The sequence below is a fragment of the Bos taurus genome, chromosome 26, assembly GCF_002263795.3.
Source record: "Bos taurus isolate L1 Dominette 01449 registration number 42190680 breed Hereford chromosome 26, ARS-UCD2.0, whole genome shotgun sequence".
Taxonomy (NCBI): Eukaryota; Metazoa; Chordata; class Mammalia; order Artiodactyla; family Bovidae; genus Bos; species Bos taurus.
Window position 1 is genome coordinate 16,930,051 of NC_037353.1, and position 19,616 is coordinate 16,949,666.

At 46.0% G+C, this 19,616-nt stretch overlaps 1 protein-coding gene across 36 annotated transcripts in view; it reads right to left on the minus strand.

The window, feature by feature from the left end:
• Nucleotides 1-19,616, minus strand: part of SORBS1 (sorbin and SH3 domain containing 1) — a 234,332-nt gene that overhangs the window by 110,633 nt on the left and 104,083 nt on the right. For 19 of the 36 annotated variants that reach the window (XM_059881758.1, XM_015460614.3, XM_015460615.3 and 16 more), the window contains 3 exons: nucleotides 11,249-11,303; nucleotides 2,958-3,026; nucleotides 283-378 (listed from right to left, as the gene is read on the minus strand). In XM_059881758.1, coding sequence (XP_059737741.1) covers nucleotides 283-378; nucleotides 2,958-3,026; nucleotides 11,249-11,258 — 175 coding nt within the window. In that variant the 5' untranslated portion in view covers nucleotides 11,259-11,303. 36 annotated transcript variants of the gene reach the window in all.

Genomic DNA, 19,616 nt, shown 5'->3' on the forward strand with positions numbered 1-19,616 from the left:
GCTCAGACCTGTACCAGCTGGAGTCAACGTTCAGCCTCTGGACTGACCTTCTCCCTAAGCAGGGAAGGGCAAAGCACCTGCCAGCCCCTTTTCACATTTGCCCGCGGCTCCCAGAAACACACACACACACACATACACAAAAGGAAACCAGCCGGAGAAGAGAGAGGGAATGGCTCCTAAACATGCAAGAATTAAGCCTCCGAGTCTTTGTTAGAAGGAAAGAAGATCATGCATGATCTGCTAATAATGAAAAAAAAAAGAAACCAACCCAAGGAGAGATACCTGGAGGGAGTACTAGGCCTGCAGAGTTTTTCACTGTCTTCACAGGGATTATTTTAACAGCAGAAATAGAGCGTGCACGTAAAGGGTCGGCAGTTGCTGAAAACACAAAAGGGTAAGTGGTGCATCCAGAAAAAAAACATTTGGGAAACCCTCAGGCAGTGGAGGAACCGGCAGGGACAATAGGAGGAAGTCGCCCGCAGAGAACAATGGGAAGAGCAGTGGACGCAAGAACTTAAAATAACCCGCTTTCGCTCTTCAGTCCTGCGCCCGGGTGGGCAGAACCCTCCCGCCACTGTACCCCAAATGCAGCTGGTCAGAGCCTGTGCCGCCTGGCACACCAGGAACCTGCCAAGGCTCTGGGCAAAAGGACTTACAGAGAGGCAGATGGCCTGGCAAACAGGAAGGGGAGAGCAAGTGGGGCCCACGGGGCCCCTGGGAACAGGCTGGGCTGTCTGCGCTGGGAGAAGGCTCCTTGGAGGAGAGTTACAGCTCATGGGCCCCAGAGGAGTAGAGGAAGGACAAGTCTGAGAGTCGCCTGGTCCCTTCGGCCCTCATAGCTGCTACTCCAGGATCTTAACTCCTGGGGTCTTGGGCCTGCTCTGACAACCATGGCCCTCTGGCCCCAGGCAAATCAGAATGGCCATCTGTTGGGCAGCAGATGGTCTACTTAAACCCACCCCTTCCTGGGCAAGAGTTTGCCAAAGTGTCCGAATGCACACGTAAGACTCTGGGCAGTGCCCACGCACCTGGCCCAGGACGCTGACAGCAGCTGAGCTCCCTGAGCTGGGGTACTGCCTGGTATGCGGGCGGAGGCTGCTGACCTCAAATCCAGGTGCTCAGACCTCCCTGGGCCCCCTGCCTCCCCAGGTTCTGGAATCACAATGGTGGGCATTTTCCCAAACCAGCCTTCTCACAACAAGCATGTTGTGAGACCTCCTTCCGTCCCAGTGGCAGCAAATAAAGAGATGGGCGCTCACACACTATGGACCAACATCACACCAAGGGGTAACACCTGGAGGTCTCAGGGCCCCAGATCCACATCATAACTGAGGTGGGGGGTGGTTGGGCTGTTTGGGAACCAAGACTGTCACAGCTGCATCAATATCATGCTGACAGGCTTGCCAAGGGGACGGGGGGAAGGAGGTACCCCGGCAATGGGCAGTTCACCTTCCAGTCCACCAGGCTGCCATTTCATGAGGCTCATGGCAGTCATCTGGCCACCAAGAACTGAAGTGGTAACAACAATCCTGCACGTGTTCAGATACAAACGTGCTTTCACAGCACTCCTACTGACTGCTCCTTGGGCCACCTGGGAGGCTGGGTGGGAGGTTTTTGTTACCATTTTCAGAGGAAGAAGCAAGTCTGCTGCTCGGAGTCAACCAGTGCTGAATGAAGAGAGCGAGACCAGAGCCCGACAGTGACTACCCCAGGCCGCCCTGATGGCTCCAGGGTGCATCTGTCTTGACTTTCCAATCAAAGGTGGGTCTTATCGAGGAGAGAGTAGAGTGCAGAGCACCTCCACTTGCCACCCTGCCATACACCCCCAAAGTCTCCTGACGGATTCACAGGGCTGGGCTTGACGGTGAGCATAAGACACCACGTCTCCCCGCGTTCCTCAAAAGATGCTTAAACACTCCCTTACGGGCACTGCCCTTCAACATCCCCTTAGCAACCTGGCCGAGGTTGGGAACACTGCCCACACCAGGTAAGGAGAAGGGCAGCCAGCAGGGAGGCACGAAGGGCAGGACACCAGGACCCCTCCTGCATGGGGGTCCCCAACCACCCGGCCCAGGCTCCCCACCCCTCCTGTTCTCCACGCCTTCGCTCGTGGCTGTTCTTTCTGACTTTCCACTTCGCCCTCTCTCAAAGGCAATACTTGGCTGACCCAGACAGTAATTACAAAGTCCAAACATGTCAAACTGTAAACGTGCTCTGAGAGAGGGTGCACTGTGACTCAAAAGCCCGATGACAGGACTTCTACCCTCCCTCTCTGATACCATAAGACCTGTGTTTCAAGAAGGAAAAGATACTACAGATCATCAAATTCCTTCATTTTCTAGATAAGGAAACTCATAGCCATAAAGACAATGGGCCTCCCAAGAGGTGTTGTTTCTGAGTGGCAGGCCGGGACTCGAACCCCAGCCTCCTCTCACTGCAGAGTGACATGGGAATCCCACTGCTTGGCTGTTCAGGATGAGAGACAGGATGAGAGACGGGACCTCAAAGGTCATCCTATCCATCATTCCTTTCACACTTGCATCTTTTGTCCTAAAATTTTAAAAATTCAAAACCTGGGAGGATGCCCATGAAACGAATGTCACCAAAATGATTTATTTCAGCTATTTAGGCTCTAGCCTCAGGGTCGGGATGCTGAATATGTCACTATTTATCACCGGTGAAGGTAAGATGCCAGGTAACAGACACTGCGGGCTGAGAAATGCCATATACATGAGGCCTCTGTGATTTGGCGGGTGGTTCGCAGCATCCTGTGAGCTGGGAACAGTGTGACATGTCACCTCACAGTGGGAAACGGCAGGCTCAGACTCAAGTCTCAGAAAGCCTGGGAACAGCTCTCCAGGTCACAGCCTAATTAGACCAGTGACTGTTCCCACCAGGCAGGTGGCCCCGGGCCCTGCTCTTTCTAAAAATGCCAGGCTTCCCTTCGAGAGCCTTACCTTTGTCTTGCCCATTGCTGCCCGGTGCCAACCCGTTCACCACAGCTTTGGAAGCACCCGCATCACATTCTGAAAGAAAGAAAGAAAAAGAGCATGAGGCTTGTGATCACATCTCCCACCCTTTCTGAGTCCCGCCAGTGCAAAGTTCTGGGTCCCGGGGGCTCTCTCAGGCCTGAAAAGGGGCCTCGGAGCATCATGGGAGAGTTCTGAGAATGCTTTGTGGCTTGAACCAGGGAGAACGCAAAAGCTGTTTGGATGGGAAGTGTGTTGTGAGTGATATTCTCTGGTCTCCTGGCTTGGTTTCACTTCTGACATTTAAAAAATGAAAATCTTAATTCCCTCAAAGTGGCATCTCCTACCTGACAAAGGCTTATCTACCATTCCAAGGCTGCTCAAAAGCATCCCTGTGAATCCTGAGAGCTGTCGGACAGTCAGGATAGAACCTCAGGCTCTGTGACACTTCCCTCCACCCCACCCTACACCTACAGCCACAGAAGCCACGCTGGCCCAGCCCCCAGACCACAGTCCCCAGCCACAGCTCTTGCGTTCTGGTTGTGGAGATGACCTGGCTCCCTGACCGCTCTCCCTGGCTCCGTCCTGCCCCTTTCTCCACCCCAGCCCTCAGTCTGCATCACTAAGACCACCATCTATACCCCATAGGGCTGAAAATCCCCGGAGTGCATGACAAAACAAGATGGGACAAAGCAATGTGATTTTCTAAGACCCTCCACTTTAAATGTACTGCATTTCACTTCTAATTTGAAAATAAAAATACTACTGGAGTCTAGAGTTGGGAAGTCAATCTTTTTTTTTTTTTAATTTATTGGGCTGCACTGGGTCTTATTGCGGCACTCAACTAAGGCTGTTCAGTTGCGACATTTGAACTCTCAGCTGTGGCACATGGGATCAAGTTTCCTGACCAGGGATGGAACCCAGGCCCCTGCATCAGGAGCTTGGAGTCTTAGCCACTGGACCACCAGGCAAGTCCCCTGGGAAGTCAATCATTTACATTATCATTTTTACGAGGAAAAAAAAATTGAACTTGGAATCAAGTTCCCCCAAATGTACAAATGATTGTTCAGAATATATTTTTTTTAGTAAGTGAGATGGCCTGTATATTGGCATAAGTGGTTATATTCAAATTAACAAACTGACCTTCAGGATGATTAAAAGCAAACTGACACGCAAGACCCGGGGGCCAGCAGCTACCCAGGGACAAAGCCTGGGTACTCACCCCCGACTCTCAGCCCTTCAGCCACTGGTCCCAGCCCTTTTCCAGCAGCAGTTCCCTCCTGCGCCTGCCCACCATGACGGTCTCCTCACAACCTCTTCAGCAAATCAGATACTTTCTGATCTCCAGGCCTTGGATCTTTAGAGGCCCTCGGCCAGGAAGGCCTGTGCCCCCTCTTCTACCTTGGGGAAATCCTCTGTACCTCAAGGTTTACCGTGAATGTCACCTCGTTGTTGGTGGAGACCTTTCAAAGTTCTGCTCAGCTGAAGACACTGAGACCCTCACTGCCCACTGGCAGCCTGAGCACCACCCAGTTCCGCATCCCAGAACTGATGGTGGAAGCCCAGAGAAGACAAGGGGGGCAGGGCACGTGATCAGCAAGGTTGGGGTGACTCCGTTGCAGCCAAGAGCCAAAAGTGTTAGTTGCTCAGTCATGTCCGCCCCATGGGCTGTAGCTCACCAGGTTCCTCCGTCCATGGAATTCTCCAGGCAAGAATACTGGAGTGGGTTGCCATTCCCTTCTCCAGGGAATCTTCCTGACCCAGGGTTAGAACCTGGGTCTCCCACATTGCAGGCAGATTCTTAACCGTCTGAGCCACCAGGGAAGTAGCCAAGAGCCAGCCAAGCCACAGATATAATAGCCATGGTTTTATAAAGCCTCTATTTGCCTGATCTAAGGTCCTTGCTAAGCACTCATTCCATAACTAGCACCTGATTTTTATCCTTGATATCCAAGCCCCTAGAGCTAGGAGTTAAGAACTCTAATTTTATAGATAAGAAATCTAAAGCTCAGAAAGGATGCCAGGCTCTAAGATGATAAGAGGGGATATGAAATCTGTTCTGGTCCATCCTGTGACTTATCTTCTTTGTCCTCAGCTGGGATGAACACTTATTTTTAAAATAAAAAATGGCTTTTATATATAGAATACTCTCTACATATAAACCAGATACACTCTAATAATGGTTTATGTATATTCTATTTCCCCAAATGCCCCAAACCCCAGTAGCGCATTTGGCTGAGACTCAGTCATCCTACCTGGGCTCTTAATAATCAGCCTCCGTGACATCAGCTACACCGACAGGGCAGCCCAGGTACTCCTGGATCCAGAGGCAAACAAGGCCGCTGCCCTCCCCCACCCCCTCCAACCATAGCAGCCAGGACCACCTGATACTGGCCCCACAGGCAGGCCTGTCCTGTTCACTGTCCCCAATTCATCTATAGAAGGTTAGTTCTCCAGACAAAGTTCCCTTTGCACCTACATTTCTGGGACGGATGGAAAGAGGGTGTTGGCAGAAAGCCAGAAATACAAGTCACAGAAATATCATCTGTTTTACTTCCCCATCTTTTCTCTCTGACTATATGTTCTTGGGCTCCAAAATCACTGCAGACAGTGACTGAAACCGTGAAATTAAAAGACGGCTTACTCCTTGGAAGAAAAGCTCTGACAAACCTAGATAGCGTATTAAAAAGCAGAGACATCACTTTGTCGACAGAAGTCCATATGGTCAAAGCTATGGTTTTTCCAGTAGTCATGTACAGATGTGAGAGTTGGATCATAAAGAAGGTTGAGTAACAAAGAACTGACGCTTTCAATTGCTGGAGAAGACTCCTGAGAGTTCTTTGGACTGCAAGGAGACCAAACGAGTCAATCCTCAAGGAAATCAACCCTGCATATTCATTGGAAGGACTGATGCTAAAGCTCCAATACTTTGGCCACCTGATGCTAAGAGCCAATCATTGGGAAAGACCCTGATGCTGAGACAGATTGAGGGCATCAGAAGGGGGAGAGAGGATGAGATGGTTGGATGGCATCATCGACTCAATGGACACGAATTTGAGCAAGCTCCAGGAGAAGGTGAAGGACAGGGAAGCCTGGCATGCTGCGGTCCATGGGGTCACAAAGAGTCGGACACGACTAAGTGACTGAACAACGATCCCGTCCCTATGCACCTGCCCTCATTTCTCCTGATGGTCTCCTTCTTAGGACTGCAGGCCTGGCTTTGAGCCTCCCTATCTGGTTGAAGTAGCCCCAGGGTGTGGGACAAAGAACAAAATGGGACGAGCATCCCCAAGCCAGCAGCCTCAGAGCTTCCACAAGGCCCAGATCCATGTTCTTCCTTTCCTGTGTTTTCTTCCCCCTTAAACTCAAACAACCAAACTTGAAGAAATTTGGAAAAATAATTCCATCACCACAGACTCTCACTTCTGCAGCACAGTATGCTAATGACCAGCCGCCTCAGGTTGGTTGCCTCAGCAGTCACTAGCCGGATGACCCCAGACAAATCATTGCCACACAGGGCCTCAGTTTCCCCATCTCTATAATGGGAGTGGTAAGCCATGCCCACTTTTGTGGATCTGCAGGAGAACAAAATGAGATAAGCAGGTAAAGCCCTGCCCTGATGACTGGCAGCTCAGCTCAAACTAGGAATAAAAAGAATGCATTGCCTTCATGCTGCCCTTTCCATCAAAGGTTAAGAACAAGTGTTTTCTACATAGCTGCTTTCTTCCTGATGATTGTTTTTAATGAGTGGTATAATCTCCCATCAAGTAAACACACAGAATGACCCTGCTCATTCCCCACCTTCACGAGGGTGATGTTTTTGGTTCCTTTGAATTAATACAGACATTCCCAAGAGGGGAATTATCATGTCAAAGGGTCCAGATTTCTTGGACTCTTCCTGGGAAATGCCTCCTTTCAGCACCACACGCCTAAGGGAAAACCTGGGGAGAAGTCCCAAGGGCATCTCCTCATCCTCCACGGCCCCTCCCTGCCCGCCTCTTCCACCCTTATTTCTGCCGGGAATGGTGATGCCAGTTTAGGTTAATCCTGATATTAGAGGCACAAGAAACTCTGGGTGTTGGGGGGAAGTGCTGGCCTATTTTAAATTATAGCAAGAACAAAAAGCCCAGAGTTACAGAGCAGGGGCTACTGGCAACTCCTGAGCCCCCCTCGAGGGGAAAGGAAGGGATGCAGCCTTCTCATGAAGCAGAAGCATCATGGAGTCAAGGACCAGACCAGTCCTGCTCCTTGCAAGGCTGGAAGCTGGGCTGATGACCCACGGACGGGACACTGGTCAGGCCTTGCGCACAGAGCTCAGCACTTGAGAAGTGTTGCCTCACTTAATCCTCACAAACCCCCATTAGGCGATAATTTCCCAATGTCCATCTTACAGAGGGGTTCACTACAGGCCAAAGCCTGCAGGGTGGTACTTGTAGCCCTGAGCTGATCCACCTGGGGCCCTTCTCCTCCCAATAAGCCCACGCTGTCCGGGAAGGGTTGGGATTCAGCTGAAAGGGCGTGTGAATGTGAATACACGGAAGGATTGGTTTTCTCCTCCAGAGGTCTCTGATAACACTCTGGAGACACTGCAGGATTTGAAGGCGCCTAAGTGAGCTATGCACTAGGTCAGCCTGTGGCCCACCCCGCCTGCAGGCCTCAGGAGGTGACAGGGAGCACTCAGTAGCCAAGGTGGGCCTCGATCTCCAGATGGAAACTTCTCTGCCGCACATCCTGGCTGGAAAGCTGACAGCTCTTGGCTGCACCACAAGCAGGGACCTACCCATTCCCTTCTGTCTTCCCTAGCCCAGGTGTTCCACCCCAACTTTAAATTAAAAACTGCTCAGTTGTGTAGGTTTTGATTTTACTACCAAAAACATAGCAAAAGGGTGGTTTTGCCCTGATAAAGGAAGTGATGGATTAGCTCATTCCTTGGGGCAATTATGGTCAATATGTTTACTTTTGCTACAGTCACTCAGATTAAGAAATGCCATCAAGGTGTATACACATGTCAGCATTGATCAAATAGGAGCCTGGTGGGCTACAGTCCATGGGATCGCAAAGAGTCGGGCACAACTGAGTGACTGAACACACACACACACACACACACACACACTTAAAATACCAAGTTTACTGTCAGTTCAGTGGCTCAGTTGTGTCCAACTCTTTGTGACGCCATGGACTGCAGCACGCCAAGCTTCCCTGCCCATCACCAGCTTCCAGAACTTGCTCAAATTCATGTCTATTGACACGGTGATGCCATTCAACCATTTCATCCTCTGTCATCCCTTTCTCCTCCTGTCTTCAATCTTTCCCAGTATCCAGGTCTTTTCTAAGGAATCAGTTCTTCGCATCAGGTGGCCAAAGTATTGGAGTTTCAGCTTCAGCCTCAGTCCTTCCAATGAATATTCAGGCTTCATTTCCTTTAGGATTGACTGGTTGGATCTCCTTGCAGTCCAAGGGACTCTCAAGAATCTTCTCCAACAACACAGTTCAAAAGCATCAATTCTTCACTGCTTAGCTTTCTTTATTGTCACATCCATATATGACTACTAGAAAAACCAAAGCTTTGACTAGATGGACCTTTGTTGGCAAAGTAATGTCTCTGCTTTTTAATATTCTGTCTACATTGATCATAGCTTTTTTTCCCAAGGAGCAAGTGTCTTTTAATTTCATGGCTGCAGTCACCATCTGCAGTGACTTTGGGGCACAAGAAAATAAAGTCTGTCACCGTTTCCATTGTTTTCCATGAAGTGATGGGACTGGACACCATGATCTTAGTTTTCTGAATGTTGAGTTTTAAGCCAACTTTTTCACTCTCCTCTTTCATTTTCATCAAGAGGCTCTTCAGTTCTTCTTCACTTTCTGCCATAAGGGTGGTGTCATCTGCATATCTGAGGTTATTGATATTTCTCCTGGCAATCTTGATTCCAGCTTGTGCTTCATCCAGCCTGGCATTTCTCATGATGTATTCTTCATATAAGTTAAATAAGCAGGGTGACAATATACAGCCTTGACGTACTCCTTTCCCGATTTAGAACCAGACTGTTGTTTCATGTCCAGTTCTAACTGTTGCTTCCTGACATGCATACAGATTTCTCAGGAGGCAGATCAGGTGGTCTGGTATTTCCATCTCTTTCAGAATGTTCCACAGTTTATTGTGATCCACACAGTCAAAGCCTTTGGCATAGCTAATGTAACAGAAGTAGATGCTTTTCTGGAACTCTCTTGCTTTTTCCATGATCCAGCGGATGTTGGCAATTTGATTTCTGGTTCCTCTGCCTTTTCTAAATCCAGCTTGAATAGCTGGAAGTTCACAGTTCATGTATTGCTGAAGCCTGGCTTGGAGAATTTTGAGCATTATTTTGCTAGCGTGTGAGATGAGTGCAATTGTGCGGTACTTTGAGCATTCTTTGGCATTGCCTTTCTTTGGGATTGGAACGAAAACTGACCTTTTCCAGTCCTGTGGCCACTGCTGAGTTCTCCAAATTTGCTGGCATATTGAGTGCAGCACTTTCACAGCTTTATCCTTAAGGATTTGAAATAGCTCAACTGGAATTCCATCACCTCCACTACCTTTGTTGATGCTTGACTTCGCATTCCAGGATGTCTGGCTCTGAATGAGTGATCACACCATCGTGGTTATCTGGGTGATGAAGATCTTTTTTGTACAGTTCTTCTGAGTATTCTTGACACCTCTTCTTAATATCTTCTGCTTCTGCTAGGTCCATACCGTTTCTGTCCTTTATTGAGCCCTTCTTTGCATGAAATGTTCCCTTGGTATCTCTCATTTTCTTGAAGAGACCTCTAGTCATTCCCATTCTATTGTTTTCCTCTATTTCTTTGCACTGATCACTGAGGAAGGCTTTCTTATCTCTCCTTGCTATTCTTTGGAACTCTGCATTCAAATGGGTATATCTTTCCTTTTCTCCTTTGCCTTTAGCTTCTCTTTTTTTCTCAGCTATTTGTAAGGCCCCCTCAGACAACCATTTTGCCTCTTTGCATTTCTTTCTCTCGGGGATGGTCTTGATCACTGCCTCCTATACAATGTCACAAACCTCCGTCCATAGTTCTTCAGGCACTCTATCAGATCCAATCCCTTGAATCTATTTGTCACTTCCACTGTATAACTGTAAAGGATGATTTAGGTCATACCTGAATGGTCCAGTGATTTTCCCTACTTTCTTCAATTTAAGTCTAAATTTTGCAATAAAGAGTTCATGATTTGAGCCAGAGTCAGCTCCCAGTCTTGCTTTTGCTGAGCTTGAGCTTCTCCATCTTTGGGTGTAAAGAATATAATCAATCTGATTTTGGTGGTGATGTCCATGTGCAGAGTATTCTCTTGCATTGCCAGAAGAGGATCTTTGCTATGATCAGTGTGTTCTCTTGGCAAAACTCTGCTAGCCTTTGCCCTGCTTCATTTTGGTACCCCAAGGCCAAACTTGCCTGTTACTCCAGGTATCTCTTGACTTCCTACTTTTGCATTCCAGTCCCCTATAATGAAAAGGACATCTTTTTTGGGTGTTACTTTTAGAAGGTCTTGTAGGTCTTCACAGAACCATTCTATGGAACCATACTGATGATGGAAGTAAAGTTCAATGCTATAAAGAACAATATTGCATAGGAATCTGGAATGTTAGGTCCATGAATCAAGGTAAATTGGAAGTGGTCAAACAGGGGATGGCCAAAGTGAACATCAACATTTTAAGAATCAGTGAACTCAAATGGACTGGAATGGGTGAATTTAACTCAGATGACCATTATATCTACTACTGTGGGCAAGAATCCCTTAGAAGAAATGGAGTAGCCCTCATAGTCAACAAGAGAGTCCAAAATGCAGTTCTCGGGTGCATTCTCAAAAACAACAGAATGATCTCTGTTCGTTTACAAGGCAAACCATTCAATATCACAGTAATCCAAGTCCATGCCCCAACCAGTAATGCTAAAGAAGCTGAAGTTGAACGGTTCTATGAAGTTTATTGTATATCAATCATATCTCAATAAAGTTGTCAAATAGAGGGAAAGGGAACCCATTATAAAGATGAGAACATAGTACATGTAAAGCGTACAGTGTAGTTCTTAATATACAGTAGGTACTCAATAAATCATTACTAACAAAGGTGATGATGACAATTTATGACAAAGCTTTGGCACCTACCCAGCACTCGAAAAATAAAAAATGAAACACAGTTGGGGCCTTAGGAGTAAGTGGGAATTCTGTGCAAATGGTCCAGCTTTGTAGATTTGTCAAGAAGAGAAAGACAGGATTTTAAATGACTTACCAGAGCTCATGGTGGTGACAAGACAAGTCTTCTGCAACTGGGGCTCTGTACTGCTCTGCAGAAAAACACAAACACACAATGGAATTGATGAATGGCAGGTTCGAGATAAATCCCTATGGTTCACTTTAAAAAATGCAAATACCATATAAGCCTTGATAAAACCAGGGGGCTGAGCCAGGAGTCACTTAGCCAGGCTTCCGGTTCTTAACTGGCTGTGTACTGACATGACCTTGGACACATCAAACAACCTCCTTGACCTCTGTTTCATCACCCATACTTGGTTTTGATACTATCCAAGAATCCATTCCACCTCTAACATTCTATTAAAAACCTCAAGTTACACAAGTCCCTGTGGATCGGGGAGAAGGTGAAGGAAAGAACAAACTTTCAGGACAGAGAAGTAAGTCACAACACAAACTGGTTACTGGGGACTAATAATAAGATTATATATAGCTTACTATGCTCAAAGAAATGCTGTAGGTGCCTTAATTATATTAATTCACTTGATCCTCACAAAGACTCTACAAGGTAAGTACTAGCATTGTATTAGTTTACAAAGATGAGGAAAGCAAAGCATACAGAGGTGAACAGCTTGCTGCCCATGTGACAGAGTTGCTTCTGGAACCCAGAGAGCCTGACCTGAAGGCCCAGGCTCGTAGGAAAGACACTCTACTGCCTTGAGGTGGGAATGCAGTCCACTTACTGGTATGTAAATGGTAACCCTCTCACTTAATAAGGTCCCATCCACAGTCCCCCCAAAACCACTGGGCTGCTGTCACTATAGCTGTACCTCTTCTAGAATCTTATCTAAATGCTATCATAGTATATGTAACCTTCTGTACCTGGCTTCTCTCATTTAGCATAAAACAATTTAGCAACTGGCCATGCTCGTGTGGGTCTATCTCCGGACTCTGTTCCATGGATCTGTCTTTATCTAATCCATTGTCTTGATGACTAGAGCTTTATAGTAAGTCTTGACATCAATGTGAGTCTTCCAGTTTCATTCTTCTTCAAAACAATTTTGGTTCTTCTAGGTTCACATTTTCATAAAAATTTCAGAGCCATCTTATCAATTCTCACTCAAAACAAAAACTACAAAAAGCCTGCTGGAATTCTGAATGAGAACATGCTGAGCCTATATATCAATCTAGGGAAAATTAACATTTTAACAATATTGAATTTTCCAATTCATGAGAATAGACTCTCTCCCTTTATGCAGATCTCCTTTAATTTCCCTCAGCAGTGTTTTGCAGTTTTCAAGGTACAGGTCTCGCACTTATTTTGAATACAATGTCTAGCTGAACATATCTAAAGGACAATCTGAAAAGCAAGTCTTCAAGAACTGAAGAAACTTGCTATTTAATATGTGGTCTGCAGACCAGCAGCACCAACATCAGCTGGGAACTTACTGAAAAATGGAGAAAGTTAGAAATCAAACCCTTCATCAGCTGCGTCAGAACATGCATTTTAACAAGATCTCCAGTTGGTCTCTATGTATTTTCAAATGTAAGACACAATGGTGTAGAGGCCATCAGCTTCCCAGTTCATGAATTCTGTAATAAGGTCATGGTATGGTCCCAGGGTCTGCACTGAGGGACATGCTTTAATTTCCTTTTTTAACACTGAAGTCAGGCACTGGTTTCCTTTCTGGGCAGTTACTTTGTTCACTGCCCTTGGAATTGACTGCACAGAACCCGGGGGCAAAAGGGAAATCATTCGAAGTCCATCTCAGCTCAGAAGATCAGTAATTCTGTCTCTGTCGCTGTCAAGTACACCTGGGACTACCCGTGACCTTCAACTGCCCCTCCGATTGTTCTCTAAGCTGCAGAACCACTCACTCTCGCCGTTAAGAACACAACCTGCTGTGTTCTGTATGCTCGGGTGGCTTCCAATCTTGGCTATGATACCTCCATTTGCTTCCCAGGGCCAGAAAGGATGTCAGGATATCATCCAAATGTTTTACTTTTTAAATAATTGTAATAATTATGCCAAGGTTTTATTTAACTTTTAAAGCACAACTGAAGAAACGTTTTTGTTTCAACCATGCAGTTATCTTAATAGAGAGTATTTTTCTTTTGCAATCCTTTCTAACCTTTATCTGCATAAATAGTATTTACATAGTTGCAAACAATGTCTGGACAGCTTTGTGTTCCAGTTTTCAAATATTTCATGAACAGTTTTCTGGATTTTTACAGTCATACTCATCATTTTAATGGCTAAAACATTCCATAATTCATTTATCAACTCCCTCTGCACAGTTTGTTTTAGTTTTAAAAATAAATACAGAAATGGAATACTACTCAGCTATAAAAAGAATGAAATAATGCCATTTGTAGAAACACGGAAGGACTTAGCATCATACTGAGCAAAGTAAATCTGACAAAGATCATATGATATTAATTTTATGTGGCATCTAAAAAATGATACAAATGAACTTATTTACAAAACAGAAATAGACTCACAGACATAGAAAACAAACTTATGGTTACCAAAGGGGCAAGTGGGGAAGGGAGAATAAATTAGTTTGTGATTAACAGACACATACTACTATATATGAAATAAAATACAGGGAGCTATATATACACACAATATACATATAAAACTGAATCATTCTGCTGTACACCTGAAACTAACAACATTGTAAATCAACTACAGTTCAATTTTTTTTCAAAAGTACATAGCACAATAGCCTTCTTTAAGCTGGAGAAGAAATTGGAGAATTGGAGAGTCTCCAATTGGAGAACTGGAGAAATGGAAATGTTTTATAAAGCAAATTAAAAGGATGCCTCAAATCATACGTGTTGAGTCTTGACCATCTGTTATATGTGGGTCACCCTTTGTACATTTTATATTTCTGACTACAGATACTAGTAGCTTCTAGATGTCAGCCCAACCCTTATTTAAAAAGTGGTCTAAAGTACATACGGGCAGGGACAGAGTCCCAAATACTAACCATCACTTTGCCTCAAACATCCACCAACCAGAGTAGATGCCAGGTGTAGCACCCTCGGTGGGGGCCGAGGGTGGCCCTCCCCAGGCCAAGTGTCTACAGTTTAGTGGCTGGATTGCAAGAAGATGGAAAGAGAATGGGCCCGGGGGGGGGGGGGGGGGGGCGGGCAGGACACAATTCCAGTACCTTAGGAACTTGTATGACAGTAGTAGGTGGCGATGGCAATGTCTAGGTAGCTACCAGCTCCGCACACACAGACTGTGGGGGTAGTAGACTCTGCTCCGTGCTCTCACTTGATTGTTTACATAGGCAGCAGGTGACACGAAGCAGGGGGTAGTTTAAAATAAAAACTGCAGCAGTGGCAGTTGTACCAAGGACGGTGCCCGGTGTCCCGGCCACGGCGGTGGCTGCAACAGCAACGACACCCCACCCAGACTATTCTAGGGCCTGGTGTTGGCTCTGAGTCCACCAGCTCAGCCTCTCTGTGTTTCTGCCCCTGTTCTGAGGGTGATTCTCCTGCTTCTGGCTAACTCCAAACTACCTGAGATCTTGCCAGTAAATCCCCCTTTCAGTCTGAGTTAACCAGAGGCAATGTTTGGATGTTTGCAACCCAAGCAGCATGAGATGAGGGGGAGGAGGGGCCCCCAAGGTTCTGCTAGAGAAGAGAGGCATCATCCCTCTCTCCTGACTAAGGCCATCCACAGCTGAACCCCAAGAGGCTCAGCAATCGGTTCTGTCCCCATGGCCTGAAGAGCTCAGAGTCGGGGCGGTGGGGATGCAATCAGGAAGCTGCACACACTGGGGCTGAGCAGAACACTGAAGGCTTTGGAAGTCTCAATCTAATCCAGGCAGTTTATTTAGAGACAGTCCAAGTATTACCGTCATATGTAGAATGTGAGAGTTTATTTTACATAAAAACCTCTGACACTTACTGTTTATTTAAAAATGAAGCTGTAAAGGGTTTGAGTCGGTTGAGAACATGATGGCACATCTTTGGAATTTCTCCCCCAAGTCCCCTCCAAAGGAGGCAGAGGGCTTTTGGGTAAAAGCCAAAAAGATGGACAGTGCCGCCTAGTGGCAAAACTGAACCACTGCAAGACAGCAGCAATCCCCTGGCGGGTTGCAGGAACCTAGCGTCTCAGCTTGGGTGGGCCAGGTAGGGTCAAGCCACCATTCCACCCCTTGGACTGTCGGGACATCTGTACTTGGTCAAAACACCACACATCAACACAGACATTCCACCAAAAGAACAAGATGTGAAGTAGCCCGTCTTGTTAAGAATGCATCCAAATAATTAATGGTTCTGCACCATCAGTCTCTGATTCCACGACCCTGTAATTCTGGGATAAGTCTTAATGACACAGTGAATAATTACTAAAAAGCAAAAGTTATGCTCATGTTTCCAGCTGAAACAGAATCCAATAACTAAATATGGACTGTTTATTGGGAAAGGAAAAAAGGTCCTTCCTTATATGGATGATTCAGGAATATATAACAAGGGAGGAGTTGAGTTTGTCTGTAAAAATGAATTCAAGGTCCAGCAAAGATTCTTGGAAGAGAATGAGCCCCTGGGAGCATAGCATGCTCCCTATGACTTTTGGTGTTTTGTCTCCATTGCTTCTTTACACACACACACACACACACACACACACACCTGCAAGATACTGGAAGCGTGACACTGTGTCATCCTCGGAACTGAGCATTTAGTGTTCAGTTACGAACCTTGTCCCCATCTCTATTTAGGCTTCAGAACCTAACTTTCAAGTCTTATGTTCAAAATAACCAAAGACTGTCTTTAACTCCACTATAGCTTGGCTACAAGAAACTAGTTTCCCATTCAACCAAACTATGATAATACTCCAGCTTTACAATCCAATCTGGGACTTGATATCTATACTGATAGTTATTTATCTAGAACTATCTATCTATAACTATGTTTGCAGGTACTTCCAATAGCTTGAAAAGAATAATATGGATAGCTCACAAAGCCCACAATACATGCTTGACCTTACTGCTTTTATACTTGCTGATCCACCAGCAAAGGCATGTTTCTCCAATTATTTGACAGTTCATCCTCTTCTCAACCTCTAGTTAAGTCATTTCTCTTCAAACGTATTCTCGACATTATTAGAGAGGGCGCAGAGACTCTTCAGAAAGCCAGAAAGGATAAACAATGAGTTGCTAACACTTCCTTTCAAGGGGAGGAAGTTAGGATAAACTTGACCCTGACATTAGCTTCAGCCTGGAATTCCATGACACAGTAGGGGGCTCAGAACACAACAAGCGCATGGTTTCTGTGAAAAGACTGATGCTTCTGGAGAGAGAGCAATAGGAAAACACATCAGAAAGGCCATCCCCCACATCCTCCCATTTCCTCCTGGAAACCCTCCAATGTGGTTTCCGTTCTAACCAATTATCTAAAATGGCCTTCAGAAAGGTTTCCAGTGCACACACATGGCCAAGCCCAACAGCTTCTGCACCGGTCGGGGCCTCACTGACCTTTCCACTGAATTTAAGACAGTTAACTCCTTCCTCCTCCCCCAAGCACTCTCTGGTCCTGATTTCTAAGTGTCGCAGCAGACTCATTACACTGAGTCATGAGGCTCTTCCTTCTACAATAGAATGGGACCTCTGTAGTTCTTCTAGGAGTTTAGAGATCTAGAGGACCCTGAGCTGTGTCCTCATTCCTTTCCAACTACATGCTCACTTCCTGGAGGATTTCACATGGACTGTTAGAACCAGAAGGATCCGTGCAGGTTACTTAGCGCCTTTGCCTGGTTTTCCACCTGTTTTGGAAGAAAGTTCCATGAGCCCCTCAGGCTACTAGGATAGCTGTGCTGTTATGGATTTCATTCATTTACTCTTGCTGAGCTTTCCTGGATGAATGGGCTCTATGGCTACTAAAGAAACAGAAATCTAACACACGCCCTCATTATTTCGGTGCAAAAACAGATTCAGAAAAAGTCTCCCGTAGTCTTGCTCTTCATTCCATCTACTAAGCCCTGTTTCCCTCCTACTCCTCTTTCTTTTCCTTTTGAATTTTTACTGGAGTCTAGTTGATTTACAATGTTGTGTTAGCTTCTGCTGTACAGCAAAGTGAATCAGTTACACACACACATATATCCACTCTTTTTTAGACTTTTTCCCATATAGGCCACTACAGAGTATTCAGTAGAGCTCCCTGTGCCATATAGCAGGTCTCTACTAGTTATATATTTTATATATAGTAGTGTGTATATGTCCATTCCAATCTCACAGTTTACTCCTCCCCCACTTCCCCCAGGTAACCATGAGTTTGTTTCCTATGTCTGTGAGTCTGTTTCGTAAATAAGTTCATTTGTGTTGTGTTAGACTCCACATGTAAGTGATATCATGCGATGTTTGTCCTTCTCTATCTGCCTTACTTCACTCAGTATGACGATCTCTAGGCCCACCTATGTTGCTGAGAGTGGCATTACTCCATTGCAGCACTATTTACAATAGTCAGGACACGGAAGCAACCTAAATGTCCACTGACAGAGGAATGGATAAAGATGTGGTATACACACAACGGAGTATTACTTAGCCTCATATCCTTCTTCCTCCTCAGGGCACCTTTGGTCTCCTGGCAATGGACACTGAATTCCAGATGAGAATCAACCCTCCACGGCTAATGCATGAACTGGTGAGTGCCCTTTTCCCCTTATAACTTCTGATGTCACTCACCAAACGTGTCCTGTGTCCTCTGTACTAAATGCTCACCAAACGTGCAACGTGTCCTGGTAATCAGTTACAAAAGGGTAACTGATTGCCAAGGCTGTTACTCATCTTTTCCCACCCTGCCTTCCCAGTCTCCACTCCTCCTATCAAGCCCTCTGGACAGCGAGACCCCTCCAGCAGGACAGGGTCTTGCTCACCTCTGTCTCCTAACGTCCAGCAGGATGCCTGGGCTCAGAGCAGGCACCCATTAGTGTTGGTGGGTGAGCGTCCCTCGTGCCGGCCTGAGTACACTGCTTTCTCTCCCTCCCCCTGACCTTCCATCCCACACCTGCTGCGTTGTCTAGTCAATTCTTCTGCCCTCATGACTCATGCACCCCAGCCACCTCTGCTTTTCCATCCTCACACTCACCATTCTATTCCATTGCTTCATTCCCAGACCATGACAATGGCCCAATAAGCCTCAGAATCACCTTATAGCCCATGGGAGAAAAAAAAAAAAAATCCGTGGGGGAGGTCTATAAGCTCAGAGGGGCTGGTTGGGTGGGACAGGGCAAAAGGAAAAAAGGCAGTGAACCTCCTAGCGAAGAAAAATGTTTGTCTAAAACACAGGCCAGATGATACCAACCCAACAGCGTTTCTTTACACCTACTGTGCATCCGAAATACTGCCCAGCCCACAGGAGACCAATGTGAATCTGACAGCTGCTGTCCCTGAGGCCATCATGGAGTTGCAATGCAAGAAAACAGAGATGTTCCATTTAATGTAATATGATGGGCAGGTGTTCTTTGGAAGGAATGATGCTAAAGCTGAAACTCCAGTACTTTGGCCACCTCATGCGAAGAGCTGACTCATTGGAAAAGACTCTGATGCTGGGAGGGATTGAGGGCAGGAGAAGGGGACGACAGAGGATGAGATGGCTGGATGGCATCACTGACTCGATGGAGGTGAGTCTGAGTGAACTCCGGGAGTTGGTGATGGACAGGGAGGTCTAGCGTGCTGTGGTTCATGGGGTCGCAAAGAGTCAGACACGACTGAGCGACTGAACTGAACTGACCTGAACCCTCTGCTAGTGATCTGACCTAAGTTGTACAGGAACACAGAAAGAAGAGGAATAAATTCTGTAAGGAGAAAGAATCAAGGAATGATAAATACTAAAATGTTTAAATGTTCAATGGCACACCTTCTAAAATCACCTCAAATGTCACACTTTGGGAAACATTGGTCTAAATGTCCAATTCCTTAACCTACTGTAAGGCTCTGTAAGATGAAGTCCCAATGACTTTTCTAGTCTCATTTCCCCTAGGTACTCAATAAGCCCTAAACTCCATGTGTATCATATTCATCATTCCCATGGAATCCTGAATGAGATCTCCCTTTTCCAAGTCGTTAATCTCATTGTTACTTCCCACTAAAGCCTGCTCCCTCATTTCCCCAAACATTGAGACCAATCCTAGCTGCCAGATGCACTGACCCAACAAAAATGGAAGATTTTAATTTTGGTTTTAGTCTTCTTTTTAGTCACTATTAAGAGAGTCATGATGATAAGGAATTCATTTAATAAGACTTATTTAATAATCTTGGAATTCAGAAATCCCATGCCCAAGTTCCCACTAAATTCATCACAGTTTCATCCCAGGCCCTTGCCAGAGGTAAGATCAAGCAAGATCCGGAGTTGGAAAGTTAGCTGCCGATAAATCTGCAACTACTTTTTTCCCTTTT